The 27,628-nt window shown below is 39.7% G+C and overlaps 1 protein-coding gene across 4 annotated transcripts; it reads right to left on the reverse strand.

Annotated features, from left to right (window-relative positions):
• Positions 1-1,146: 1,146 nt before the first annotated feature.
• Positions 1,147-25,632, reverse strand: trdn (triadin). 4 transcript variants are annotated; one of them, XM_082504833.1, is made up of 7 exons: positions 25,296-25,632; positions 18,303-18,361; positions 15,285-15,483; positions 11,410-11,451; positions 2,907-2,954; positions 1,774-1,923; positions 1,147-1,330 (listed from the first exon to the last, which is right to left on the reverse strand). In XM_082504833.1, exons 3-7 carry the CDS (start codon positions 15,469-15,471, stop codon positions 1,308-1,310), a joined length of 450 nt encoding a protein of 149 aa, XP_082360959.1. In that variant the 5' UTR covers positions 15,472-15,483; positions 18,303-18,361; positions 25,296-25,632; the 3' UTR covers positions 1,147-1,307. The 4 variants fall into 4 exon arrangements, with proteins under 4 accessions (XP_082360959.1, XP_082360960.1, XP_082360958.1 ...); XM_082504834.1 differs by lacking the exon at positions 25,296-25,632 and adding an exon at positions 18,474-18,714; XM_082504832.1 differs by lacking the exon at positions 18,303-18,361.
• Positions 25,633-27,628: the final 1,996 nt, after the last annotated feature.

Here is a 27,628-nt window from a genome sequence, read left to right on the forward strand (position 1 = left end):
GAACGCTGCAGGCCGGCAAACTACCAAAACCTCTGCTTTTATAGAGGTGATCAAAGTTGCTGATGAACAATTATTCCTTGGTATTGAATGATTAGCTGAGTGCACCTGATTAGCAGCATTTGACTGTTACTTACCCTTTTAAATCCTATGGAAGCACTTTGTACTTTGTTTGTTCACTTTGTAATATGTCATGTTTTGTAGTTGACCTAAGGTTGTATTTACCCATTACCCATCAAACTAAGCCAGTAACTAACTAAAGTAATCATCACAGTACTGCTTTACCCTTAAAGTGTATGACAATGTAAAATTAAACGTAAATGAAGCAGCTGGAGCTTTTTTCATGATGTTTTGGAAAAGGATGACTGAGTTGTTTTCTCCTTTATGTATCTGTCTTTAACCTGTTCTCCTCCTCTGCTTTTTAAGAGGTTCTTGGTATCCTTTTGATTAACTCCATCTTTCCTCTTCCTTTCCTTTTTTCAGAGCGCTTCTGCATTAAAAACAAAAAACACAAACATAGTCTACAGTACATACTTATGTGTTTGAGGATGAACACTTAAAAAGGTTTTCACGTGCCACTCACATAGGTCCCAAGTGGCTTGGACTGCTGAGCTTGTGCCCAGGGTGCTGATTTGACAATCTTGCCCAGAGTCAGACATTTTACTTGTTTGTTTTGCTGGCACTGGCAGAAGGGCAAGGAAATCATAAGCATTGATTGGCTGAGGCGGTTGTTGCTCCAGGGGTGTTGTTCTCTAGACAACAAGCATTTGGAAAGACGTGCTCCAACTCACAAGTCCTGGTAAAAGGGCCAGACTTATGGGTGCTCGTGTCAAGGCATAAAATCAAAGGCAGAGACACTCATGAGCTGTTGTAATGCTGGACGCATGAGAGGTGACTGTCTTTTGTTAAAGAGCAATAAATTCCTTTTTTGGATGTTGCAATGGTGGAGGTGGAAGCCAGGAGTGTTTCATTTCATTACCTTACATTTTGTCATTTTATGTCTCCATGGTAACACAGGGAACATGTAATGTGATTTGATTAAAAAAAACAATCTACCTATTTTAGATCAAATAGTCCAGTAACTACAAGCAGAAGACACACAGACATGACGATCATAATGTGTAAAAAAAAAAAAAAAAAGCGCAAAGGTTTCAATTTGGAATCTTTTATTCATCAAATTAAATCATCAGTTACCGCTCAACAACAGACAGAAAAAACATTACTGCGATTTAATGTGCAACACTGTAACAGCCGTCTCAACCTTTCTGTCCTCTCTCCTCCAGCTCTGGTCCTTTTCCACTTCCTGCCCTTCAGAGTTCCTCTGAGTGGAAAGCTGATACGCAAGAAACAGAGTTCATAAAAATATTAATGTTAAATATTGCCAGATGGTGAGCGACACATACGACAAACTTTCCTTTACATGCATGAAAATAAATGGCTGACATTACCCAGCAATCAGTTTAAGACTGGGTGCATAAAGGAATGATTGTTTGCCTTTTGATTGGCCTTGAACTGTAGCACATCTTTCTGCTGCCATCAGTGTGAATCAGAATGACTTTTAGTTATTTTTGAATCTACGGTAAATGTTTTAAATGCAGTTTTAAATTGCCCTCAGCGGCATGTGTGCACACTTTGTCTATTCATCATAACCCTCTTAGTCAGCTACTGCAAAAGCTAAGCCCTTGATAAAACGTTAGGCAGGATGAGCATCGCATGAATTGTTAATAACGGTCAAACAACTGAGGGTTAATTTAATGTCAGGTGATGTTTTCTTACATGTGAGGCTTTCGGTTAGATGATGAATACCTTCCTCCTCCTCATCAGGAGCTACCAGACTGGCTGCAAATGCCCACATCATTTCCAGCCACTCAGTGCTCTCCTGAGGTGAGACTCCAACAGAGCTTGATTTTATTGGACGAACTCCACCTAAAGCAAAGCAGAATAGAGATAAAGATCTAATGAATAGTATATAACTAAACAACAGAACCTTTCATTTTAATGTTTTATCTAAACTAGAACGGCAAATCAAAGTTTCGCTGGAACGTAACTTTCTCTCAGAAAGTGACCGAAACTAAGCACTTTCTAAGCATTTGTCTGCACCAAAAACCGTACCACAGTCAAAGTCACTTAAAATCAGCTTTCTTCCACGTTCAGATGTTCAGTTTAAACTTCACCAGGTTGTCTACGTGCCTAAATTTGCATGGAATTACCGCTATGTGATTGGCTGATTAGATATTTGCATTAACAAACAGTTCAACAGTTATACCTAATAAAGTGGCCAGTGAATGTTTACTATCCTGTATTTATTTGGACTCTAATAGAGTATCTTTGCTTTCACAGTTCAAAAATAATCCTTAGTTATCTGATCTTGGACTTTGGAAACAAGCTGTTTTAGCTCTTCTCCCTTTAAGAGGGCTTTCTTCTGATTGGCTGTCCATCTCAAGCACTTTTGACCTCACAGTCAGAGCTGTGTGTTCGAATATCCACTCCCACTGATATCGTGTAGAGACCAGAGTTGAAAAACCAAGGTGACACAGAGGGTTTAGACCAGTGTGAAGCTCGCCTGAGCTTTTGGCTCATGGGGATTACAAATAATTAGACTGATGTCATCAACTGTAACTTTGGCCATGTTTAACATCCAAACAGTAAGATTTTATATGACAGACGCTTATATAAGACTTTACCCTATGAAGCTGTTCAAGCTCACACACTATGATGGGGTTTGTCACAGTTCTGTAAGCCTTGGTTTGTTTTCACAACCATATGCTAGTATTCTACCATAGTATACAATATGCTATATAGTATAGTATCTAGCATAGCATAGCATAGTATAGTACACTATGCGACAGGTTTATGTTTTGAATTTGGGTGTATATGTGATGTATGCTGGCTTAGAAGTCTCTGCTTGCCTCTAGTCCTCATACTTCTCTTCGCAATGGCGGCAGGGGGAGGGAGGCCTGAGGAGGGGAGACACACAAGCACGACATTAACCGAAACTGCATCGTATGAAGTACACACAGGACGCATGCTGAGAGGAAAAGGAAGAACACGCACAATAGAAAGATAATCCACAACGAGAGCTGAGAAAAACAACGATCAGCAGCCTTCGTCTCTGCGCCTGACTGCATAGTTCGTGTTTTCAGCCACATATAGCGTTAGAGTTACAGCTTTGCCGCTTTAATGCAGCAAAGATGTTAAAGAGAAAGAAAAAAAGCTGCTCCCGAACACAAATCACACTTTCCATTAAAAAAACATTTTTTTCTCCATGATGCAGCGCACATGCGGAATGAGAGCACAGCAAGAAACCACAGCGGTATTAAATTTGCAGAAATATTAAAACATTCCTGATTAATTTTTACCTGGATTTCCACCCCTGATCTCATCTGCACAAATATAAATAGTTGTGACTCACTAATCTTTCCATTACAAGCACCCTGATACTGGATCTTTAAATCTTTAAGTCAGTAATACACAATTGTTTTTTACTAGTTACCAAAAATGTAAAAGGACTGAATTATTATATAAATGCAGGTAGGTCCTTGACTTGTATAGGACCAGAAGTCTTTTTTGAAAACTACAGATATCACTGCCGGGAGATTTGAAAAAGCGTGGAGGTTTACTGTGACTAGCATTGGCTTCATTCTACAGAGCTGGAAGCTTCGTCTATTTTTTACTCCGTCGCCTCTGTCAGTGCGCCCCAGGGCGGCTGTGGCTACAATGTAGCTTCCCATCAACAGTGTGTGAATGTGTGTGTGGATAACTGGATGTGTAAAGCGCTTTGGGGTCCTTAGGGACTAGTAAAGCGCTATATAAATACAGGCCATAACTCATTCACTGCCATTGACGTCTATAGACGTCAATTGAAAAACTTACGTTGACTGCCATTGACGTCTATAGACGTCAATTACGTTTTCAATGGGAGGGGCTAGAATACAACCTCGGGCAGCTTGTCAGTGAACATCAGACTGCTTGAAATGTATTTTTCACAAAAAGCTCGTTTTCTCCCTTTTTTTGGTCAAAACAGGCATTTTTGGTGGAACCCACCTCTCTTCTACAGCTGATTACTAAAGAACGGAAAATGGTAGAAACAAGCTTTTTTTTTGGATGGAAGAGGAGAGTCTGTTCTTCATTTTGGTAGGTTCAGCGTTTATGTGATCATAACACACAGTTTTCTGTGGCCCTTCAAAAATGAGTAAAAATGCTCAAAAACCCTGGCAGTGAATGAGTTAAGAATATACCAGAATATACCAGAACTGGCTTTAGCAGGTGACCACTTTTTAGTCAGTTGTCCAATTACTTCTGTTTTTCTGTGTATAAATGTGGTTGTAATTCCTAAATAGTTCATAAATCCCTGCAATAAATAAGGACCTAAAATAAAAAATAAAAAAGTGCACTGTGGTGGCATACAGAGGCAAAAATAGAAAGATAATGACATCGTCACAGCATGAATTTCACTGTAAATTATTTCTTATATGAATTAAAATCAGATCTGTATTTCAGGTCTGCAGCACGGTGGCATGGTGGTTAGCACTGGTCCTGAGTTCAATTCCACCATCAGGCCGCGGTCTTTCTGTGTGGAGTTTGCATGTTTTCCCCATGTTTGCGTGGGTTCCCTCCGGGTACTCCGGCTTCCTCCAACCGTTTCCATGCAACTTGTGGGGAGAGGTTAATTGGATAATCTAAATTGCCACTAGGTGTGAATGTGAGTGCAAATGGTTGTCGGCCCCTGTGTGTTGGCCCTGCAATAGACTGGCGACCTGTCCAGGGTGTGCCCCGCCTCTCGCCCTATGACAGCTGGGATAGGCTCCAGCGCCCCTGAAAATGATAAGCGGAAGCGAATGGATGGATCTGTATTTCAAACAAATAAGCAACAAATGTTAGTGACATAAAAAATATATATTCATACTCATGTGATGAAAATATTATTATTATTATACAGACTAATATATAAATGATCTATAAATATATATACTGGTCTAATACACTGTCCCTTGTTTTATTAATATCTATGTATAACTATTATATCTACACTCTGCCAAAAGTATTGCTTTTTTAAAAATGTGTCATATATATCATATAAAATTATCAATATTTAATGTACAGTAGATCCACTGTATTCTCTGCAGTCTGCAACCCAAGTATCTGCTCAGTATCAAAAATACCTGAAATATTAAACACTCTGCCTCAACCATAAACTGCTCTACAAGTGTTTTTTAAAAACTGATTTATATTTGTTCATCTTGTCAAATCGCCCCCCCAGAGTCGTCCACAAATTCACTCCACAGGCTGCTATGAACATGGCCCATGGCCCATTGTTTTGTTTTTTTTACTTTTTTTTTTGCACACGCATACACACACACCTTTTTAATTTATTTATTTGCCGATGAATAAAAGATCAAAGAAACAGTGAAGGAGATGAGGTGGGTTGTGTGTATCAAAAATGGTGGGAGTCTCGGAGGTGATTTTGTCATGTTATTGTTTTAAATGCACGCCGGGTATCATAAGAACGACGACCGTGTTTTTCCATATTGGGTCAAATTGTTCTTTAAAGCTGAAGTCAAGTTTTCTAAAGTTGTATGATCTGTCAGGAAACTGAGCCACTGTTTTTCCAGTAAGATATTTTGTTGTTTTATTTTTTGGCGATGGTAAATCTATTAAGATAAAGGTTTGGAGTTGTCAAAGAGGACAGGTCAAGTAGAAGTAAAAGCAGAAGGGGATTATGGGATGGTGGATGCATTTTTATTAAGATCAAATATAAGAATTCAATAAGAAGATTTGATGTCTCTGAATTAAAAAATAAATAAATGGAGATTTCAATCAAGCTTAACAACAACACACAATTATTAGCAATGAAACCAATGGACTTACCTCAGCTAAAAACATTTATAAAGGGCGACCTCTCCGAGAGGGCCACCAAGGTACCAAATGATACGTATTTTTCTCCAATTGTGTCATTTTAAGGATTACCTTTTTCCACAGGAAATTGGGCCCCCGGTTTCCTACAAATTGCATTTCCAGCTAAACTATTATTCCCATAATGATTGTAATGGTGCTCTGGATTACATTCAGAGGCAGTGTTTTGTTGAATGAATGAAGCATGCCGTCTATTAACGACAAATGCATTAGTTAAACACACATTCAGCTAAATGTTTCCTCGTTACGGTAATAGAAACTGTAATGTGATTTCTAGGTTGGATTACTGAACACGAGAGTGATTAGGTTGCAATCAAATGCTGCACGAGAAGCATTATGAAGACATGACGCTGGAATATTGTTTTCTGCTTCCTCCCCTCTGTGCCTTTCAACACTTTTTTTTGTCTACTTTAAAGGCTGTTTGTGTGTCACAGCTTCTTTAACTCTTTCTTAAACTGTCCAGTAATTGCTGCTGTGTCTGTTTATTGTCTTACCGAGCTGCACACGTGAGCTTTAAATGACCTGATCTCATGTGCAATCAGCTGATTAAGGTGTGACCTGTCGCTGCTCTGCCTGAATATATCTGCAAGCAGCCAGATATTAATTTTTATTTTGGTTTCTCTGGTCCTGAAACTATTACCTGTTATTAAGCTGCTAAAAGTCCTTAAAACAAACTGTAATCATATGCTGCCGCTGCAGTGCAGGTGTTTTGCATCTGCCTCTCTGAGGAACATGTTGGAATTAGCACATTCATCAATACTCTGCATTTAGATAACTGTTGGCTCTGGAGTGCTAAATGGATTGTTTGGATTTTCTCCGTGGATCTCTTTCAGTCTCTCTCTCCCAGGTGGAGGAAGCTTTCCGCCTGCTTCTCGCCCAGTGCGGAGGAGGTGCATAGGCTAATGGAGCCTCATTTCTTTGATTGGCACTGCAGACACAGAGCCAGAGAGACAGGGAACAGGAGGCCAGCTTTCTCCCTTGCTAACGCTCCCTCTCCTTCTTTTGATTGCTGTCACTCTGTCACTCAGTTTCCCTTCCGCTCCACCTTTCTTTCTTTCTTTCTTTCTTTCTTTCTTTCTTTCTTTCTTTCTTTCTTTTCCAATCACATCTCTCTTCCACTTCGCTCCTCTTTAAATCTATTTTCTCTCACGCTCTCACTTTCATGTGCTTATCTTCTGACTCTTCTTCTCTCTTGTGCCTTTTGTTTTTGCTATGTTTTTAGTTTACTGCAGTTTAGCAGCCACATCAAAATGATAAAACACAAAGAATATAGATGAAAAATACAAATTGTGCAACAGAGATTTAAAAACGGGAACCCAAGGGGCTCTGACAAAAAACACCCAAAAAAAAAACTTCAGAAGAAAAGCGCAGAGTTCGAAGAGACAAAAACAAACTGGATAAGAGAAAAGAAATGATACAAGAGAATATTTATTTTTTCTTTCTATCCTTCCTTCCTTCATTCCTTCCTTCCTTCCTTCCTCCTACCTGGAATATTCTGAAATTCTTGGGGAGTTTTTGGCTTTGTATTCTGGTTCTTTATTCTTTATTATTTAGTCTTCTGGTTATGGAAATATATTACAATTCCTGTGATTAAGTGGATCCAATGTCCGACACCTGACCTGTAGTTTCCTCCTTGCTTTTGTTGTTGACTCCCCCCCTTTCCCTCCCCTTGGCTTAGTGTAATCCTCTTCTATGTCTGTATGTCATTTCCTGTTTTATTTTGATAGTCTCTCGTTTTGTGTGCTTTCTGTTTAGTTTTGCTTTCTGTGTCTCATTGGTCGCTTCAGTCTTGTTCCCACCTGTTACTGTTCCCTGTCAATATTTGATCTCATTCTGCTCTTTGTCGTAATCGTCCTCAGCCTGTTTGAGTCCTTCTTCAATCTTTCCCTGCATACTTCTGTTTGTTGGATTACTAGCTCCTGGTATAAGTTAATTTTGTATTTTTTGCAAGGGTTCAGCAATTAAGCTGTTTTCATTTATACTTTTGTCTGCCAAGTCCTGCATTTTGGGTCCTTCCCTGCCTAACACACAGCTGAGACGTGACACCTTTTGCTTTTGCATTTCTCACGCATCTCTGCATTTTTCCATTCCTGCTTTTGTTATTTTTGTTTTTTACTTTCTTCTGAATTGCCTTTGTTATAGAGTATGTCCCTGAGAGTGTGGGGGTCTCTGTCTTTCTAATTCCGTATGTTATCCCATATTTTTCGTGCAGTTTTTCTAGATTGCTCTGGTGCGATACTCACATCAGCAACATCATCCTCTCCACTCCTAAAGCAGATATCAAAACAGTCAAGGTATTTCTCATAATGCCGACTCACCTGTGCAAAAGACTAAAACAAAACTTTTTCTTTCTTTCACGTCAAAACATACAGAGTGAGCGATCACTTTAACTCTGTGAGCAATGAGTAAAAACCCTTTCAGCTTTTATGACCTTTCATTTTTAAGACTTAGACACCAAATGGTTTTATACATTTATCAAAGCCAACTGACTTTGGTCAGAGTGTTGTAAATATTGTGGCCTAAAGTAGAGTTGTAAGTGTTTGGGATGTATTTGAAACTTTACACAATATCACTACTGAACCTGAGAGCAGCAAAATCCTATATGTGAAAGTATCTTCCTATTATTATTATTCTTTTGGCTGCTTCCTTTAGGGGCCTCCACAGCAGATCATCTACCTCTATCTCACCCTGTCCCTAGAGTCTTCCTCTGTCACACCAACTCTCTGCATGTCCTCCTTCGCTATGTCCATCAATCTGCTCTGAGGTCTTCTTTTTTTCCTCCTGCCTGGAAGCTCCATCTTCAACATCCTTTGTATCCTTTATATCCACAATGTCTGGGAGTACCAGGATGGACAGGATTAGAAATGAATACATCAGAGGGACAGCTCAGGTTGAGTGGTTTGGAGACAAAGTTAGAGAGGCTTGGCTGAGATTATTTGGACATGTGCAGAGGAGGGATGGTGGATATATTGGGCAAGAGATGTTGAAGATGGAGCTGCCAAGAGGAAGACTTCATTTCAGTTCCTCAACCTTTTCACTCTACCCTAACCCGCATTATCTGCAGCACTATTACCAAAGTCAGATAGACACCAAATGGTTTTATACATTTAAGTCTTAAATGCTCAAAGGGTTTTTATTCATCGCTCACAAGAGACTGAGTTTGCATATTTTTACATACAGTGCTATGAAAGATGATTTGTCCTGTTCCTGATTTATTGATTTATTTACTTCCTTTTTTTTTGTCAGACTTGTTTCATATAATCAAGTAAATTTTAATATTAGACAAGGATAAACTGAGTAAATCTAAAATGCAGTTTTTAATTTCAGGGGGAAAAAGTTTTCCAAGGTTTTTCAAAAGTAATTGCCCCCTAAACCTAATAACTAGTTGTGCCACCCTTGGCAGCAAGAACTGCAATTAAGCGTTTGCAATAACTGGCTATAAGTCTTTCACATCGCTGTGGATGAATCTGGCCCACCATTCTTTCCAGAATTGTTTAATTTGAGCCAGACTGGAAGGTTTGGGGACAAGGTATTTATGTCTGCAGCTCGATCAGATTTGAACCCAGACTTTGACCAGGCCACTCCACAACCTTCATTTTGTTTTTTTTGAGCCATTCAGAGGAGGACTTGCTGCTGTGTTTCGGATCATTGTCCTGAGTGTGCATGAACTCCGGAGCAGGAACTTGTGGCCGGATATTTCCATCAGGAGTTTGGTTGAGAGTAGAATTCATGTTTCCATCAATATGGCAAATCATCCAGGTACCGTAGAAGCAAAGCCACCAGACCATCACGCTACAACCACCATGTTTGACCGCTGCTGTAATATTTTATAGCAGTTGTATTGGGACTCAAACCTTCCAAATTGTTGCTTGATGCGTTGCTTTTTGAGATATTTTAGCCTCACTTTGTCAGAAAGCTTCTATTTAAATGAAATTTAGCTTTCCAATAAGTTCAGTTAATCACAGTTAATTCATGATTTAGCAACATGGACAATTACTTTTTCACACAGGGCTACGTGTAGGTTTGGATTTTTCCTCCCTTGATTATAAACACTTTAATTTGCAAACTGCATGTTGTCTTTACTTGTGTTATCTTTGTCTAATATTTAAATTTGTTTGATGATCTGAAATGCAAAAAACAAAAAACTCTACAACTGTATTTCTTCTTTGATAACCCTTAAAATGTAGCTGTTTCATTTACACACGCTGTTCTTTGCTGAAACGTTGTGATGGAAGAAATGCCTTGTGTTAAATTGAGCCCAGCATTTTGTCATTTTTCACCTTGGAAATGTTTGCTTCAAAAACTGAAAGGATGAAAGGGAAAAACTATCATGTACATCCTACATTGAGCGTCTAGAGAATCCCTGTGTACTACGGTTCTCCGGTCTAGCCCCTCGGCAAAAGGTTTCCTTGACTTATATAAAGATGGGTAACTTTCATAAACAAGTAAACTCTCATTGAAGGACTCTGTTATTGTTCTACGTTAAAATGATCCTGAATTATGACGTTAGCAGTCATGGAATCATGCACCACATTAATCATCACTCAGAAAGTCCAGACAAGCATGCAGTACACATGCTGGTCTTTATGCACAACACTAGGAAAGAACGAGGACACGCTGATGGGTAACAAACTAAAGAAAAATAAAAGCTGTGCAAATGATTGGAGAAACTGAAAGCGAACACTGGGTCACTTAATGCTTTAATTAAAACAGTGGGCTTCAGTCAGCACTTCTCAAACCATTTGGGAGGTTCAAGGCCAGGGACAGTGCTCTCCACAATTGCCAAATGAAAACACCAAATGATGAAATGGATTTTGGAGGAGCAGCGTTTTAGTAAAGTGCAGGAATGATGTCAAGGAGCACTGAGTCTATTCTGGATGCTTGTGACAGCCAAATACCTTTCTGTCCTTCATTTCCTTTAATTTGCCACCCATCCGTGGGCCTTGATAAATGCAGACTCTTTGCGCTTGGTGACAGAACAGAACAAGACTGAATTCCAGTGAATCTAAAGTAAATGAACAAAGGCTTGACATCAGGGCAAATCGACACTGTGTGCCTTAAGCTTAAAGAGCGAGTAAAATAACCGTTTGTTCTCCAAACAGACTGACTGTCTGGAGTCTTTAGGTGCTTTAGTCTTTAAGACTTGTTTCAAATACATTTTAAGAGGCATGTAAGGGCAATCATCCCAATCTGACCACTGGGATCAGTGGATTCATTAATGTGGGTGAAAATGTACATCGTTTTAGATGGAGGTTCATTTGTTCTGCAAGTGAGATTTGGGAAATCCAGAATGTAAAAAGCTATTATAGCTTATTAGCCTCTTAAAAAATTGAGATTTAGTGTCGATTTACCCGTTAAAGGTGAAAGTCAAAGCCTCCGAACTAAAGAAAAACATGCTGAGCAAAAATCACATCTATCCAGATTTGACTCTGAACAACTGCAGTCAACACTCTGAAAGCAAGCGGAGCAGTCAAACAGTGTTTTTGCTGTTGGTTTTACCAGGAGGTAAACACACGGGGTCGTCACAGTATGAGGTGTAGTCTTTGGATGGGATGGCAGGTGATTGACAGCATGAGCATGGAGGGGAATTGGAGGGGCGGGGTGGAGTGGAGTGGGGTAAAGAAAGGGGAAAAGTGAGGAGAGGAGTTAGAGATGAGTGTGTTGGATGTGTGAGGCAGGCCTATCCTTACACTGTAGGATAGTGAGGGTGATGTGTAGTAGCAACCGGTGGGAGAGTAGAATAGATAGAAGGGTCACTATGTCGCTGTTGTACACGGAAAGAAAGGGAAGCTCAGTTGCAGTTTGATATTTAACTTTCAGTTATACTTGGCTTATTTAAGTTTGCCGAGTGTTAGTTATTATTCTTTTATGGCTTCAAAAAACTTAAAAAAAAGAGCAAAAGAATGTACCAGTAGGTATAAAAAGAAAAAATAAAGAAAACCAAATCAATTCTTTTTATTTATTTAGGGGACGTTTACTCTACCTACAGCCTTTTTTCGCATTTTTCTTCCACAGCCAGGTGCTTCATTGCACTTCATTAATTTATCATCAGCAAGTGTTTTCACTTTGATAAAAGCAGAAGTTTTGACAGTTTGCCGGTCTGGAGCATTCAAGTGTGTTAACACATTGCCAAGGAGGAAAGACAACAGCAGGGATCTTACAGAGGCAGTTGTTGCCCATCAGTTGGTAAAGGGTTATAAGGCCATTTCCAAACAATTTGAAATTCAGTATTCTGCGGTGCAAAAGAGGCTTCACAAGTGGAAAACATTCAAGACAGCTGCCACCCTTCCCAGGAGGGGACATTTCAGCAAATTAACCCCAAAGGTCTGATCGTGTTCAGAGAAACGGCAACAAACCAAAGAGCTACATCTCAGACTTTACAGGCCTCAGTTAGCATGCTAAATATTGAAGTTCGTAGCACTACAATTAGAAAAAGACTGAAAAAGTATGGCTTATTTTGAAAGACTTCCAGGAGAAAACCTCTTCTCTCTAAGAAGAACATAGCAGCATGGCTCAGGTTTACAAAGTTGTTTCTGAACAAACCACAAAAGATCTGGAAAAATGTTCTTTGGACACACAAGACCAAGGCAGAGATGTTTGGCCCAAACCAAACACCTCATCAGTAAAAATTTGGGTTTGTTTTTTTAGTCACAGGACCTGGGCACCTTACGTTCACTGCATGGACCATGGGTCCTCTGTATACCAAAGTATTCCGGAGTGGATGTGGAGACATCAGTCAGACGGATAGAGCTTAGCTGAGACTGGGTCAAACAACAGGGCAATGATCCCAAACACAGCACAAAGGCTGATAAAAGAAAAGAATCAAGGTGTTGCAATGGCCCGGTCAAAATCCAGACCCCAACCTGACTGAAATGCTTCGATGGGATCTTAAGAGACTTGTGCATAAAGAAATGCTATAATCATTAATTAATTGAAGCAATGCTGCAAAAAAGGAGCATGAACTAAAACTCCTCCACAACAATGTGAGATGCTGATGAAGTTTTTTAGAAAAAATTTACCTCAAGGGATTCGAGCTAAAGATGGTTCTACAAGTTATTTAATCACGAGATGTAGTGGTTAACGCATTTGTTTGGCAATGAACGGTCACTGGTTTGAGACACAAATCCCCCTCAGGGCTTTGTCACAAAGAACATCCAGTGTAAAATTCTGCCAAATCAAACATGTGGCGGTACCTCCAGCGACAACCCCACAGGACTGCGTACAGTTTGTGTTGCATGTGTCGAATGCCCAGCTGGGACAAATATGAGCAGACTGTTCACATGACCGGGTAGATGAACTAAAGCATAAGACCAAGATGAATGAGATATTAAAAATGTATAGGGTGAAACTGCAACCCAGCTCCCTTCCACACAATTAAAAGACAATAGTTTCATTATTGAAACTAACACTGTTTCAGAAGAAGCAGACACAAAGTGTACTGGATACAATGATGCTATCAGTGGAAAATAAACACATTCATTTAGACTAAAGGTGTGACTGAAACAGTGTTCATTTCAAGATAAATATCAAACCTGTTATGGATTAAATGCTAATTACAAGTTTACACTGACAATGTTAACATGCATACCAGTGGATTCACCCTAACTGAGTTCTGAGTATTTAATCAACTTGGACAGTAGGAAATACACTTTTACAGACTCCTGCCTGAGAACTGGATGAGAAGATTGTGAAGCTCAACTAAGAATTCAGCTGGTCGATAATTTCTGCTGATACCGGCCAGCTAAAGATACTGGCATCCATGTATGTGAGATACGCTAATATTACAAATTTTTTGTTTATTTTTATTATTTCATTATGACAATGTGCATTAATATGTGCATGAAAACATTTTTAAAACATCAGCCTTAATAATCTGAAATGAGGGCAAACCCTAAAATACAATCTGGGTCAGACTCTAAAGTCTTATCCTGACATTTATATCCAATAATTAAGAAGCGACATCTTTAGCTTAGCTTAAAGACAGCTCTACTTGCCAGTAATTACTTAAAATAACACTTTAACGTGTTAAACTTTGATGTGCTAAAACAGAAGCGTAAAACGAGAATTTGTTGTCTTGTGCTGAGGTTATTTTTGACACAACCAGTTGCCAAGCAATCAGCTGCTGCTGCTGCAGGAAGTTGCTGATCTGAGTCAAGAAAATTCACCAAATAATCCTCTCTGAAAATGGCAGTTTCTCAGTTAGACAATTTGTTTCTTTTTCCAGGAATAAACACTAAAGATATAACGTAGGAAACAGTGAATTTTAGAAATGAGTTTAAAGTGCGGCTGGAATTTGTTTTTGCCTTTTTGAGAATGAATTCAAAGTGAAAGCAGTGTAATGTTCAGCTCTGCACCGCCGTGTCTCCGTGCTATGTTATTGTGATTTACTGCAATGGACGTTTCCCCTAATATATAAATTAACAGCTTTCTACAGATTTGCAAGCCTTAAGCAGAACTGAAAATGCTTAAGCAGAGATCTTCACTGTTGCATTCACTTCAATCAGCAGTGTGGTTGTGATCTCAGGGAAATTCATTTCCTGTTATCTCATGACAATGAAGCAATTAAAGCCGGATCAAAGCTAACAAATGTGATTACTCGAGACAATTAAGTCATGAAATGGAGATAAAGGGATTAAAAAAATATATGAGAAAACAAAGCTGCTCCCCGTTTGTGTAATGTGGCAACAGCCGCTGCACAGGATTCCACTGATGTCCACATTAAGCAGGTTATTAAATGAATCATTTTACTTTGTACGGCTCAATGCTGTAATCAACCCCTGTGACTCCATTATTAGTATGCATGTTAACACCAGAACGCACCCTTTCGATCCATTCTACGGCCGTATGAGTGATATTTAGGAGGAAATGAGGAGCTACTGCCCTGATAAATAAGCTAAGAAAAAGGTAGACTAATTAATGTTAAAGTTTAACTGAGTATGTGAACAGGAGAAAATGCATTCGCTAAACCAGTATGTGTCAAGAAGATGGGAAACACACCTCGCGTTACTCTGAACAGAACTGGCATTAAAGCAAAACACACACATGTCGAGGCACATGTGGTGAAAGCAACAAGGAGATGGTGTGTGTCCCATAGTTTGACTCAGTGAAAATGATGTCCACTTTTGAAGTTTGCTTCAAAAATGTCTGAAGTCTTGTTGGAAAATGCTTGGATGAAATATGGAAGTGTGAAATGTGGAAAATGGGTGATTGATGAGTGGAAGGAAAGCGTCATTAGGCATTATAAAACATTACAAACACATCATGATAACAGTTAATAATAAAATATAATAATAAACAGTTAAATAATAAAATTATGAGAATAAAATGCTGAATTAAGTTCGGGATTTTTAAGAAGGAAAGTAAACAGCCGTTACCTGCCAGAGTTTTATAATCGAGCAGATCAAACAAAACGATAGCCACTGCTGACCACGTGATGATAAGGGCCACGACCATCAGCCAGGCCATTGGTGAGGTGAATGTTAATATGACATCATCCAGAAATGTCCTCTGATTGGGCCGAGATGGAGAGGCCACCTCCCTGATGCTGGTCTGACTGCTCATTGGTGAAGATAGCTGGGAGCAGAGGGAGAGAGGAGAAGGAAGGAGATGGAAACTTGAGTTTGAAGGGGGTCTGGGCATTGAAATACTTGCAAGAATGTTTAAAAAATTTAAAGCATCACTGCAAAACCCATTTAGTGTAAAGTTACTGAATCCCCGACTGATTACTGAACAATATTGGCCTGTGCATTGGCAAATTTTCACACAATATAATATAATTTTATATAAAAATGCATTCTCAAAGTCGTATCATTGTAATAGTGCTGAACTAACACACTTTATATTTTGATTCAATTCTTTATTTAATTTATTTAATTTATTTTTTAATGCCTGTTATTTATTTATATTAATTTAGTGTAAGCTTTGTTTGTTAATTCGTGAAGAGTACTTACACAGACTTTCACTGCTCAGTGTAACCATTGTGTTTTGCAGTGTACATGACAATAATTTTTTTGATTCAGTCATTTGTTATTTATTAGCAAATTACAATATATGTGTGAGTCCTAGCTAGGCTTTCTGGATTGTAAGAAGGCATTACAATAGTGAGAAATCTAGTGATTCATTCCAGCATGGCATGAATAACATGTCAAATAATTTCAATTTCAATTTCATGTTTTTTTATTTATTTATTTTAAGAATAAGTGGGGCATAATTTCAGTGAGACATATGCTGATGAGTTATGTTTTTTGGGGCACTACAGTATAAAACGCGATTAGTTTCCAGAACTTGAACAAATTATGCAAACTCGCTGCCTTTGAATAACTAAGTACAGCTCGTTTAAGGTGACTAAGTTAGGGCAACTCATTCATTTTGAGTACAAGCACCACAAAGCAAAAAGTATTTAAGTGTATTATATTCAAGAGAAGATAAACAGTTCTTCAGCCATTCTCTCCAAACTCTGGCTAAAAGTAAATGTAAATCAGAATCAGAATCAGAATCAGAATACTTTATTGATCCCTGGGGGAAATTATTTTTTGTTACAGTGCTCCATTTTAAACCAACATTAAGACAAGACAGACAATACGCTAACTAAGAATAGTACAATATATACATATATATACATACATACATACATAAGTCACTTATAAATAAATAGTTGGAAAAGAAACATGTGTAGCTGTAGCAGCAAACAGTGTGTTAAGTGGATGCGTTGTACAGGGAGATGGCCACAGGCAGGAATGATTTCCTGTGTCGTTCAGTGGTGCTTTTCGGTAATCTCAGTCTCTCACTGAACGAGCTCCTGTGACTGACCAACATGTCATGGAGTGGGTGGGAGGTGTTATCCAACATTGTCTTTATCTTGGACAGCATCCGCCTCTCCGACACCACCTTGAGGGAGTCCAGCTCCATCCCCACAACATTGCTGGCCTTACGGATCAGTTTATTAAGTCTGTTGGCATCTGCGACCCTCAGCCTGCTCCCCCAGCATGCAACAGCATAGAGGATCGCACTGGCCACCACAGACTCATAGAAAATCCTCAGCATTTTCTGGCAGATGTTGAAGGACCTCAGTCGCCTCAAAAAATAGAGACGACTCTGGCCCTTCCTGTAAAGTGCTGTGGTGTTTTTTAGCCCAGTCCAGTTTATTGTCAATGTGTACTCCAAGGTATTTATAGTCCTCCACAATGTCAACACTGACCCCCTGGATTGAAACAGGGGTCAAGTGTTTCCTGGTCTTCCTGAAGTCCACGATCAGTTCCTTGGTCTTTGCCACGTTGAGCTGCAGATGATTCTGCTCACACCACGTGACAAAGGAGTCGACCACAGCCCGGTACTCTGTCTCATCATCCCTGCTGATGCATCCAACCACCGCAGAGTCATCAGAAAACTTCTGAAGATGGCAGGTCTCTGTGCAGTGGCTGAAGTCTGTGGTGTAGAGGGTGAAGAGGAAGGGGGAGAGGACAGTCCCCTGTGGTGCCCCTGTGTTGCTAATCACCTTGTCAGACACACACTGTGGGAGACGTACATATTGTGGTCTTCCTGTCAGGTAATCAACAATCCAGGACACCAGAGAAGCATCCACCTGCATCGCTGCTAACTTATCACCCAGGAGGGTCGGCCTGATGGTGTTGAAAGCACTGGAAAAGTCAAAAAACATGACCCTCAAATAGGACTACTGTGCTACTATTTAATATAGATGTGCAACAAATTGCTTCTTTTAAGTGTAAAGTGACCATGACAAGCTCGAAACATGAGTTCAAATGCACTGCAACTTAAGGAAACACAGGAAAATAGAAAAATGCTGAGAAAGCCTACAAAACTCAACAGAAGTGTTTTTGGGGGAAGCAATAACGTGACGGACCAGCTGCAGAATGATAGAAATGGAAACATTAGAATGATGACACACTTAAACAAAGTGAAGGATTCATCGGTGTTGTGAGGGAGAAAAAGATGTGGATAATGTTTGTTGTTTTAATCACACGACGCATATAATACTGTAGATACATGTTTGCTATTAGCCGTTTACTGTTAGCTTGTCACTTCTGCAGCTGCTCTGTAACATTATTGTCTCCACAAAAACACTTCTGCTGTATTTTGTAGGGTGTTTTTATTGTTTTTTTGTGAAGCATTTTTTTTCTATTCCAGTTGTGTTCTATTCATATTTTATATATTTATTTTATCTTTTATTATCTGCTTGTGTTTTCTTAAGTTGCAGTGTGTTTGACCTCTCAGGGCCACCGTAGAATGCATTGAAATAACAATCAAAAATATGGCTGAAGAAGAGGGAGTTTTGTTAAATAATAATATAATAAGATGTACATATAAGTGTATCCATAAATATTAAGTGATGACAAAACCGTTACCTAGTTAACGCTCAGTTCTAACTTACTTACCGACTGTAGTTTACCAAAAACGTTTCTTCTGTGACTTCAGCGAAGTTAGGGTAGTTTTCCTAAGAGGCGTCCAAGGTTTTAAAGCAACGTTTAACAGAAACAAATAATCTGATATTAAATGACAATTAGCATTAAAACAGATGTTTCAAGCATTTTAAAAACCACACAAACCTCTGGAGCGTTGGAGGGCTAAATGTTTTGTGGTCCTAAACTGACAGTGAATGCTGGTTACAGGAGTTGCTAAGTGTGTTATGTGACATTGTGCAGATATGTTACCACCACAAATTCACTGCACCCGCACTGTCAATTTGTGCTCAATATAACAGAGTAACTGGCACGTCTGTGGCATTGATGTTAGCAGCTCAATGCGCAGCAGGTGTTTATTTATGCAGCATTTTGTTTTTCTACGTCAGGATGAACACAAGCTGCATGAGGAGGAGAGGGGCAGAGCAACAGAAAGACGAGGAAGAGAGAGACAAACAGAAGAGATAAGACGATTACATCCCCGCTCCAAAATCGGCGCTTCAAGACAAATTACTTCTCTAAACAAAGTTTTCATCACTGTATGGCAGCGGGGGCCGCGCTCCAGTAACATGATTACATGCCCGTGTTAGGTTGTTTGTGTTCATTATGTGGCGCTTGGGATGATTCTTTTTTTCTCTCCCCTCTTTCTGCGCCTGCCTCTCACACGGCGTATCTGCTAATATGAAAGGAGAGATTTGAAGAAACTGCTCTGTATCCTTCTCTTTAATTAGACTCTGAAGGATGCAGATCCATGTGAGTGCTGCGTGCTTTGTGCAGGTCTGGTTTAAGCATTCATTATGAAAGTCTCATTAAGAGAATCAGCTGCTGTTTCTCACCTTTGATGCCAATTAATTTAAACTCAGTATAGAGTGGTGACAATGTTTTTGCTGTCCTCTTATTACATAATGAATGTACCACAAGGCAAAATGCATACCCATGTTATTTCTCCACTTTCTTCTTCTGATGAGTTAAACCCAGTCACGTGGGTATCTGGGCTACATTGTACTCTATAAAGTAGCAGCTATTATTTCTTGATATTTTGCAAAGAAAATGGGAAACAGGTGCTCTGATGTATTGAAGCATGTGTAGACATTTGTGGAAATACTGTATATAAGGCAAACTGGACAAATCTAATGGGCTTGAAAGTCAAGATTTAGTATTACCACATTTGTCCTTCTCCAGGCTTCTTTAAGGAGATTCAAAGCTGTTCTTTGGATGTTGGCTTCCTTTTGTTCTGTTCTCTGTCAAGATCATCCCAAACTGCTTCACAAATTTTGAGGTTTGGGCTCCGAGGTGGCCAATCCATGACCGATAGTGTTATATTGTGTGTTCTTTTATCCACTTTTACTGCATTGACAGCGTGTTTCGGATCATTGTCATCCTAAGAAAGTGAAGCCATTTCCAACTCGACAGTTTCTAAAGGGTATTGTATGATGGATTGAAATCCAGCAACAAACTCCCCAACACCACTGGCTCTAATGCAGCTCAAAACCATCGCAGAGTCTTCATCCTATTTTCCATGCTATAGGCGGTTGTGATCTCACTGTTGGACCTCCCTCCTGACCTGGCGATTTGAACCAAATATTTCAACTTTGGATGAATCGGTCTGTTGATTTTCAGTCCAGTTCTTCTGTAATTTAGCATACCTCTGCCTTTTCTCCCTATTTCCCTTCCTTAAGAATGGTTTTTTGACAGCCATCCCTCCACTGAGCCATTTCTGATGGCTTTGACAAACAGAAGGTGGATCAACTGAAGGTCCAGATGCATCTCTCAGCTCTTGTTTAAGACCTGAGACTTGAAGATACTGTTCATCAGCTGTTTGTAGGCCTGCCTTCTTTTGTGCTTCACTTGACCAGTTTCCTTAATTTTTTTTAAGCGCATAGTGCACGCCATGCGATAGGCTGCAAATAACAAAGTTCTTAAAGATCCAATTTAAAATTGGCTCTTTGCTCAGTTGTCTGTTCTATGGCAGGCAGAACACTGATTCATCTGTTGAGTTAGGTCCTTTTTTTTTTTTTTTGCTTGAATGATTCACAGGTCAGTGTTAAGTGGACACACACCATGCTGCAATGTATCAAGTCTCAACTAACAGCTCTTTGAGAATCACCTTGTTTGTACAAAAATAATATGTCACGGCTGTGCTATCTTTTACATTTTTCACACATTCAATTCTTTCTTTTTTTCAGCATGGGGTTCACAAAGTAAAATGTTAAGATTCGGTAGCTGGTCTCGGGCTGACCTTTCTTTTGCAGCGTTCAGTTAACAAGTTGCAAAATCAATTTAACATAATTCTACCCACTCACAACCTAATGCACATTTTTGTGTTCGTCTGATTCGAGAAAGCTGAGCATTGATCTGGTGAACAACAGCTGCCGTCTGTGTTATTTCAGAAGCTGAGTTGAGAGCGCGTGCGCGTGATGTAAAGGCCGACCATTGATCAAGCGAAGCCTTGGCAACAGTTAGTCGGGCCAACATATTGATTTGAAACAGCTAAAACAGCAACAATGTTACAATGACAGAAGGACTGGAGAGCAGTCAAAATCTCCTGCAGCAGGTAGAGGGGAAAACCTGCACAGTGCAAAGATCCACTTCACTGTTCTGCTACTAAATGTATTAATTAAGTTTATTTCCTCTGTGTTTGAAAGTTTCTGTCAAACTGTGTGTCACAGTCTGCAACCTTTTCCCTTTTAATTTTCCTCACTTGCTTTGGTTTATTTCCTGAATTAGACTTAAATGGGACCTGCTTGCTCATTTTTAAATTCAATAACATTATTCTTGGACTCAACTAGAACAGCTTTGTATGACCCTGATATTTAGATTCATATGCATTAGTTTAAAATGAGTATTCACCACTGCAGCAGTGCATAGAGTCGTGGTATATAGTCTTTGAATTATAAGGTTTCATATACAGTACAGTATGAGGACTTCGTTAAAAAACTAGGTGATCCTTAGTCAGGTCTTAAAATGATGTAAATAAAACCACAGATGAACAGCAGCACATGACATATTCCACTGTGTCATTATTTACTGAACCAACACTAAACCTCACTGCAGGAGCAGTGAGTGAAAAGCCAAGTACACCCTGACTGCTTCCATAGGAATTAAGTAACAGTCACTAATAAATGCACTTGATTAATTGTCCATCAGCAAGTGTGAGCACCTCTATAAAAGCAGATGTTTTGGTAGTTTGATGGTCTGGAGCAGGGGTGCCCAATCCCGGTCCTCGAGAGCTACCGTCCTGCAGCTTTTAGATGCATCCTTGTTCCCACACACCCGAATCAAATGAATGGCTTGTTATCAGGCCTTTGCCAAACATGATGGCATGCTGAAGAGGTAATCAAACCATTTGATTCAGCTGTGTTGGAGTAGGGATGCATCTAAAAGCTGCAGGATAGTAGCTCTTGAGGACTGGGATTGGGCAGCCCTGGTCTGGAGCATTCAGGTGTGTGTTAACATGAGGCAAGGGAGAAGAGACAACAGCACTGGTCGTAAAGAATTAATTGTTGCGGCCGATCAATGTGGGAAGGGTTATAAAACAATTTTCAGGCAATTTGATCTCCATCGTTTTACTGTAAGAGAGATCATTCACAAGTCAAAGACAGTTTCTCATCTTCAATGAAGTGGACAAAAAGCTGAAAAGCTACATTTCAGACTCTACGAGGGTCAGTTATTCCCAGGAGAACATGTTTTGGAACATGGCAGCATGGCTTAGGTTTGTGAAGCTACATCCTAAGAAACCACTTCTGAACTTCTGTAACAATCTGTCTTTTGACAGATGACACTAAAGCGGACATGTTTGACTAAAATGTACATCGCTGAACATTGATGAACACCAAACAGAGCGTTCCAGCACAAACACGCCACACCAACTGTCCAGCATGGTGGTGGAAAGGTGATATTTTGGGTTGGTTTTCCAGCCAAAGGACCTGGTCACTTTGCAGTTATTGAGATGACCATGAACTCCTCTATATACCAAATTATTCTAGATTCAAATACGAGACCATCCATAGGACGGACAAAGCTTGGCCCACACCCGGGTCACTGAGCAGAACATACGGTGGCCCTGAGAGGCCAAACGGACTGCAACTTAAGGGGAATGGATTTTGAACATGGAGCTGCCAGGCAAAAATGGGAAAAAAGGAAGACCACGGAGAAGATTCATGAATGTGGAGAACATACAGAAGGCTGGTGTAGCAGAGGAGGATGCTAGGGATAGGGTGAGGTGGAGGAAGATGGTCAGCTGTGGCAGCTAAAGAAAGAAGATGAAAATAGCTGAGGCGACTGCACAGTTCTGCCAGCATGTATAATACATCTTGGTTACCGTACCCAATTAATACAGCAGACATGAATAATAATTTACACCAACTGGGAAAAGCATTCAGAAGATAAAGAAACTGCTTTCACAACAACAAACTGTTTTTGAACATTTCTGATCTGAGAAATGCACCAAAGAGAAAGAAATGTAATGCACTCTGCGTGTATATATCCGCCTTCAAATACAGACGACCCAGCCCACCTGCTGTTACCCTCGAGCTCTGAGCTTGATCTGCACTCACACACACAATGGCCGACTGGTGCTGCCTCCTCCTCCACGACAAAGGAATGAGCAGAATTAGAACAATGTGGGTGCCGACAACTAACTGGCAAATGAAAGGGCAAATGAAAGACAACAACAGCTTGGTCAAAACTCTGAGTCACCGAATGCTGTAAGGAGGAGTCAGCACAGTACTGCTTACAAAGTAAACTTGCTAGTAATGTTTCCAGTTTTGAGCTGCTTTTGACGGTTTATCTCATCAGGAAAGCCCAGATGTTCATGAGTGTGAATGCAGGGTTTTTTGGGGGTTTTTTTTGCATTATTGTCCTCGTTACTTTGATATACAGCACCAAATACAACCCAAACCACTGATAAATGCTTGTTATCAGGATGATAAGTTCCTAAAATTATCATGGATTTACTGCATGGAGGTGAAAATATATTTGCACATGTGGTTCAGTTTCTGGGCACGATAAATGAAGAGTTATTTATATGTGAGTCTTTTCTCTTTATTCTATTTTACAAGTTATTTGATGGCACAGAGGAACAGGAAAAAGAGTAAAGCGTGAGAAAGAAGAAAGGCAATTGTTTCAACATCAGAGCGAGTGTTTTCAAATGCAGTTGTTCCCCACCTGGGGTTCAGGACCCCCTATGGATACGAAGACATGTTAGAGAGACCCCAAGATGCTTTGAAAGAAAGAAAGGGGAATATATCTTTTTCCTTTCTTTTGGAAATTTCGATTCTTTGAACTCTGCAGGCTTTAATAAATAACACACGTAGCTCTATTTTAAGGGGGTCACAAGTGAAAAGGGTTGGTAGGCACAGGTTTAATGGGGGCATAAAGGATGAATTATGGTCCTAACAACAGTGCTGAGCAAAAAGTTGCTTTTTCACTAGATTTTGTGCTGACAGTGGTTGTGGTTTTCTATCTTTGCCAACTGTTAATTTCAAAGCATAGTACATTTAGGACACTTTATAGTTTTTAGACATGTTGGTTTTGGAATTACAAATTACAGGTAAGTGCTCAATATCATTACATCCATGCAGAAAGAGAGCAACTGGTCATCATATAGAATTAAGTCATGAAGGAGAAATTTAATGTAATTTTACTTGCAGTCTTGAGCAGTAGGTCTCAAGGCTTTCAGAAGGTCTTTCAAAGTTTTTCTGTTTTTTCACTCTAGTCCTTGTACCAGACCGTTTTCACAAAGTTTCTTATGTTTGTTGAGCCACTTAACACTGACAATGAATTATTCAAGGATCAAAAAACACCTCAGTAAAAGGATGAAGCAGTGTTGTGTCGACCTATAACAGACAACTTAGCAAAGGACCAATTTTAATGTGTCTCTTTAGGCACTTTGTTAGTAGCAGCCTGTTAGAAAAATGCATAGTTTGTTTGCATTTTTTCATTGAAACTACAGAAAATGACAAAGATAGCACAGTCTGACAGATATATGAGAGTATTTTTGTACCAACAAGGGGACTCCTAAAGAGCTATTACCTGAAAACTTGCTATACTTCTGCATGGTGTGCAGTTTGTCCTTAATAGATTTGAGGAAACTGGACAAGTGGAGGATAAGAAAAACTATCACGAGTAAAATCTGTCTACAACAGAGAAACAGTCGTGCCCTTAAGAAATAGGAAAATATCCAGCAAAACCCCAAAACAGGACCTGAGAGATTAATCTGGGGCTTCAGTTGATCCATCTACTGTTCACTGAATCCTGACCAGAAATGGTTTCAATGGAAGGGAGACTATCAAGAAACAATTCTTAAGGAAGTGAAATAGGGAGGAAAGGCTGAGGGACACGAAATTACATAAGATTTAGAGTGAAAATCAGTGGTAACAGGTCCCAAGGAGTGGTGAACCCAGTCATCAGTAAAACATGATGGAGGCTCTGTTATGATTTGTGGCTGAAATTTGTTTGGTGAAGGTGAAGAATCCATGACTGATAGTGTTCATTGTTTGTTTTTCTATCCAGCTGTGGCACGATCACCAACACCAATGAATAGCATCTAAATGGGAGTCTTATAGTCTACACCTCATGTGTGCACATACTTCCCATTTTCCAGCCGCACATATTTCCCATTTTCCTATAATTCAAAATTAAAAGGAATGAGGGTTGTCTCAAGACTTTTGTACAGCCACTAATGTCTAATCACAATGTCAAAAACACATTTTTAAACTGACCCTCAGTTTAAAAGACCATTTGTGGTCCCTTCAAAACCTCAAGAGGAAACAGTGACATAAGAGATATGGCCCAGATGGTTCTCCATGTTATTAATAGCGCCATCTCACTGGCTGTTAGTTACCTAATATCTATTTTAAATGACAATTAAAAAAAAGAGTAACTGGGTGGATTGCAAACACTCACATTTCTGTTTTGAATTTATTACTTTTATAAGTTTTAAAAGAGTGAAATGGATTTTTAAAGTACCTTAGTCTTTGAAGTTGCTGGATGTTCACTGATAATCTTCAGTCCTTCAAGGGCTCTGGGAATGCTGTGTTACCATAGAAACAAGTATGTAACTCCTTGTCAAGTCCTGTTTTTAACCCGAGTCGATTATGAGAAAAACACATTAAATTGTCTTAAGCCAGATCACAGCGGGTCTAAAAATACACAAAAACTTTCCCACAAGTGGCGTGAAACTGGGATAAAATCCAAGAAACTAAGTTTTGTGTCCCAAAAAGTTACCAGGGCGAGGTTTCTGAGATTTCAGTGCTGGAGAGAGTGGGACAGAAAGGGAGAGACTGATAGAAAGAAGCAGGGAGACGGAGTTTGACCCACTGAGAGTCACCCAGCCCCTCTGAGGGTCCAAAATAGACAGATAGGGAAGGGAGAGAGAGAGGGAGCAAGGAATGTAGAAAGGGTGTAAAAGGAACAAAAGATTTAAAGAACAAGGAAAAAGGCAGGAAGAGAATACAGTGAAGAGATGAAGGTCTAAAAGTCTCCTACTCACATATCCCAGAAACACAGAGCTTATTAATCACCAGCGAACAGCTGATATTTCATCAGTGTTTCCTCTGAGAGGCCCATTTCCTCACCTCATTTCACCCACACTGGCTTCCTAACTGTAAACAAATATAAAGACAATTCCTTTACATCTGCAAATTGAATTAAGTAGTACTATTATGATTAAATGCTTGGTGGTTCCTCGATAATACTGACAAAAGTACATTTTACAAGATTCTCAGGGGTCCAAGCAGATTCACTGTGTGCCCTTGACAAGAACTTCAAGAAAACAAAAGCACTTAAAACTTTAAACTTTCTAAATTTCCCAGCCTTTCCCAGACTTGCTCCAGGGGAAACATGTTTCCTCCTCAGTGCCCAGGCTTGTCAAATGGAGGTCAAAGTGAAGAGTAAATAAGTGAATAAATACCTAGCTGAGCCCCATGTGAGATTTTAGGCCTTGTCAGACACTGATTTTTGGAGGCCCAGTTTAAACAAGGATGTGTGTGTATGCTTGTGTCTGCTTGCGAGAGCTTTCAGAAGGAGTAACCTGACCCCCCCCAGCTTTGCCCTGTGAGCCTGTACTGCAGAGGCTATAATTAGAGATACAGACAGCAGCTGGTGTTAACATTGGACTGGACTGCTTTAAATGTAGGGCACACAGAGAGGGCACAACACACACAAACACACGTGTTCTTTCTTCTGTAAGATGTATCACAAAAAGTTAGGCCAACACTGTATGTTGAGTCTTTTTGGATCGGGTGGGGGGTCATTCGTAACTGAGGAGGAAAAGTGGGCTATCCACCAACTGGAAGGTTGGTGGTTCAATTATGGACTCTCTAGTCTGCATACTGAAGACAGGACTTTAGCTTAAACTCAGCTTTATTGCCAAAAACTGTAACAGCATAGAGGGAGATCACAGCAAGAGACAGAGGGAAACTAAAGGCTTAAATACACACAAGGTAATCAGGGAAATGGAACACACCAGGGACACAGGTGAACTACATCAGACTAAGGAGACAGGCGAAGCAAAACTGAATAGAACGCACACAGGATGACAGACTATCAAATTAAGACAAGAAATAAACATAGACAGAGACCCAGACTCCAAATATACAAATTTGCCACACAGGGAGGAATACACAAACAGACAGGAGACAAGATTCACCAGACAGCCACAGAAACAGGGCACAGAGAGCAGACACGGAGACACGACTGGAGAAGCAGACTGAGTCCAGTGGAAATGACTGACAAATGAGACAAGGACAGACACGTGAACATAGCCTGCCAAAGTAAAGCAGGAAATAACCGAACAAGGAAACAGAAATGCAGACTTGACACCGAGAAAAAGGTAAACAAATACTGAGCTGGAGACCAGACACAGACAGACAGAGAAACCAACACAGAGGCCAAACTGACGCGCAGAGATGAGACCAAGATAGACAAAAGAGAACTAACTAAATCAAACAAGGAATTTAGGACTAGGAATATAAATACAAAAACTCAGGTACTAGGGAAATTGAACACGATACTTGATTCACAAGAGCTTAAAAATCAGTTAGTTTTTAAAACTCCAAGAGTATGAATCCCGAGTCCATAACAAAACTTCAGAGTTCAAACTCTGGGACTCATTTCTACCACTTTACAAACAGCATAGAGGGAGATCACAGCATCATGAAAAAATATTACTCAGTTTATAAAAAAAATTTCCACACAAATTATTCTGCAATCCCAACCCCCCCCCCCCCCAAAAAAAGTTGGGGCGCTGTGTAAATAAAAACAGAATGCAATGATTTACAAATCTAATAAAGTTATGTTTT

This window comes from Aulonocara stuartgranti (assembly GCF_965226115.1).
Source record: "Aulonocara stuartgranti genome assembly, chromosome: 15".
In the NCBI taxonomy this organism is placed as follows: Eukaryota; Metazoa; Chordata; class Actinopteri; order Cichliformes; family Cichlidae; genus Aulonocara; species Aulonocara stuartgranti.

Bases quoted from the DNA above. Each gene is read 5' to 3' on its own strand.
- trdn (XM_082504832.1), bottom strand. From the start codon at position 15,471: ATGAGCAGTCAGACCAGCATCAGGGAGGTGGCCTCTCCATCTCGGCCC. The intron at 2,955-11,409 runs GTAAAACCAACA...TCCCCTCCTCAG, and splicing joins CCCCGTGTGTTTACCTCCTG to GCCTCCCTCCCCCTGCCGCC. The intron at 1,331-1,773 runs GTAAGAAAACAT...CTTGCGTATCAG, and splicing joins TCTAACCGAAAGCCTCACAT to CTTTCCACTCAGAGGAACTC.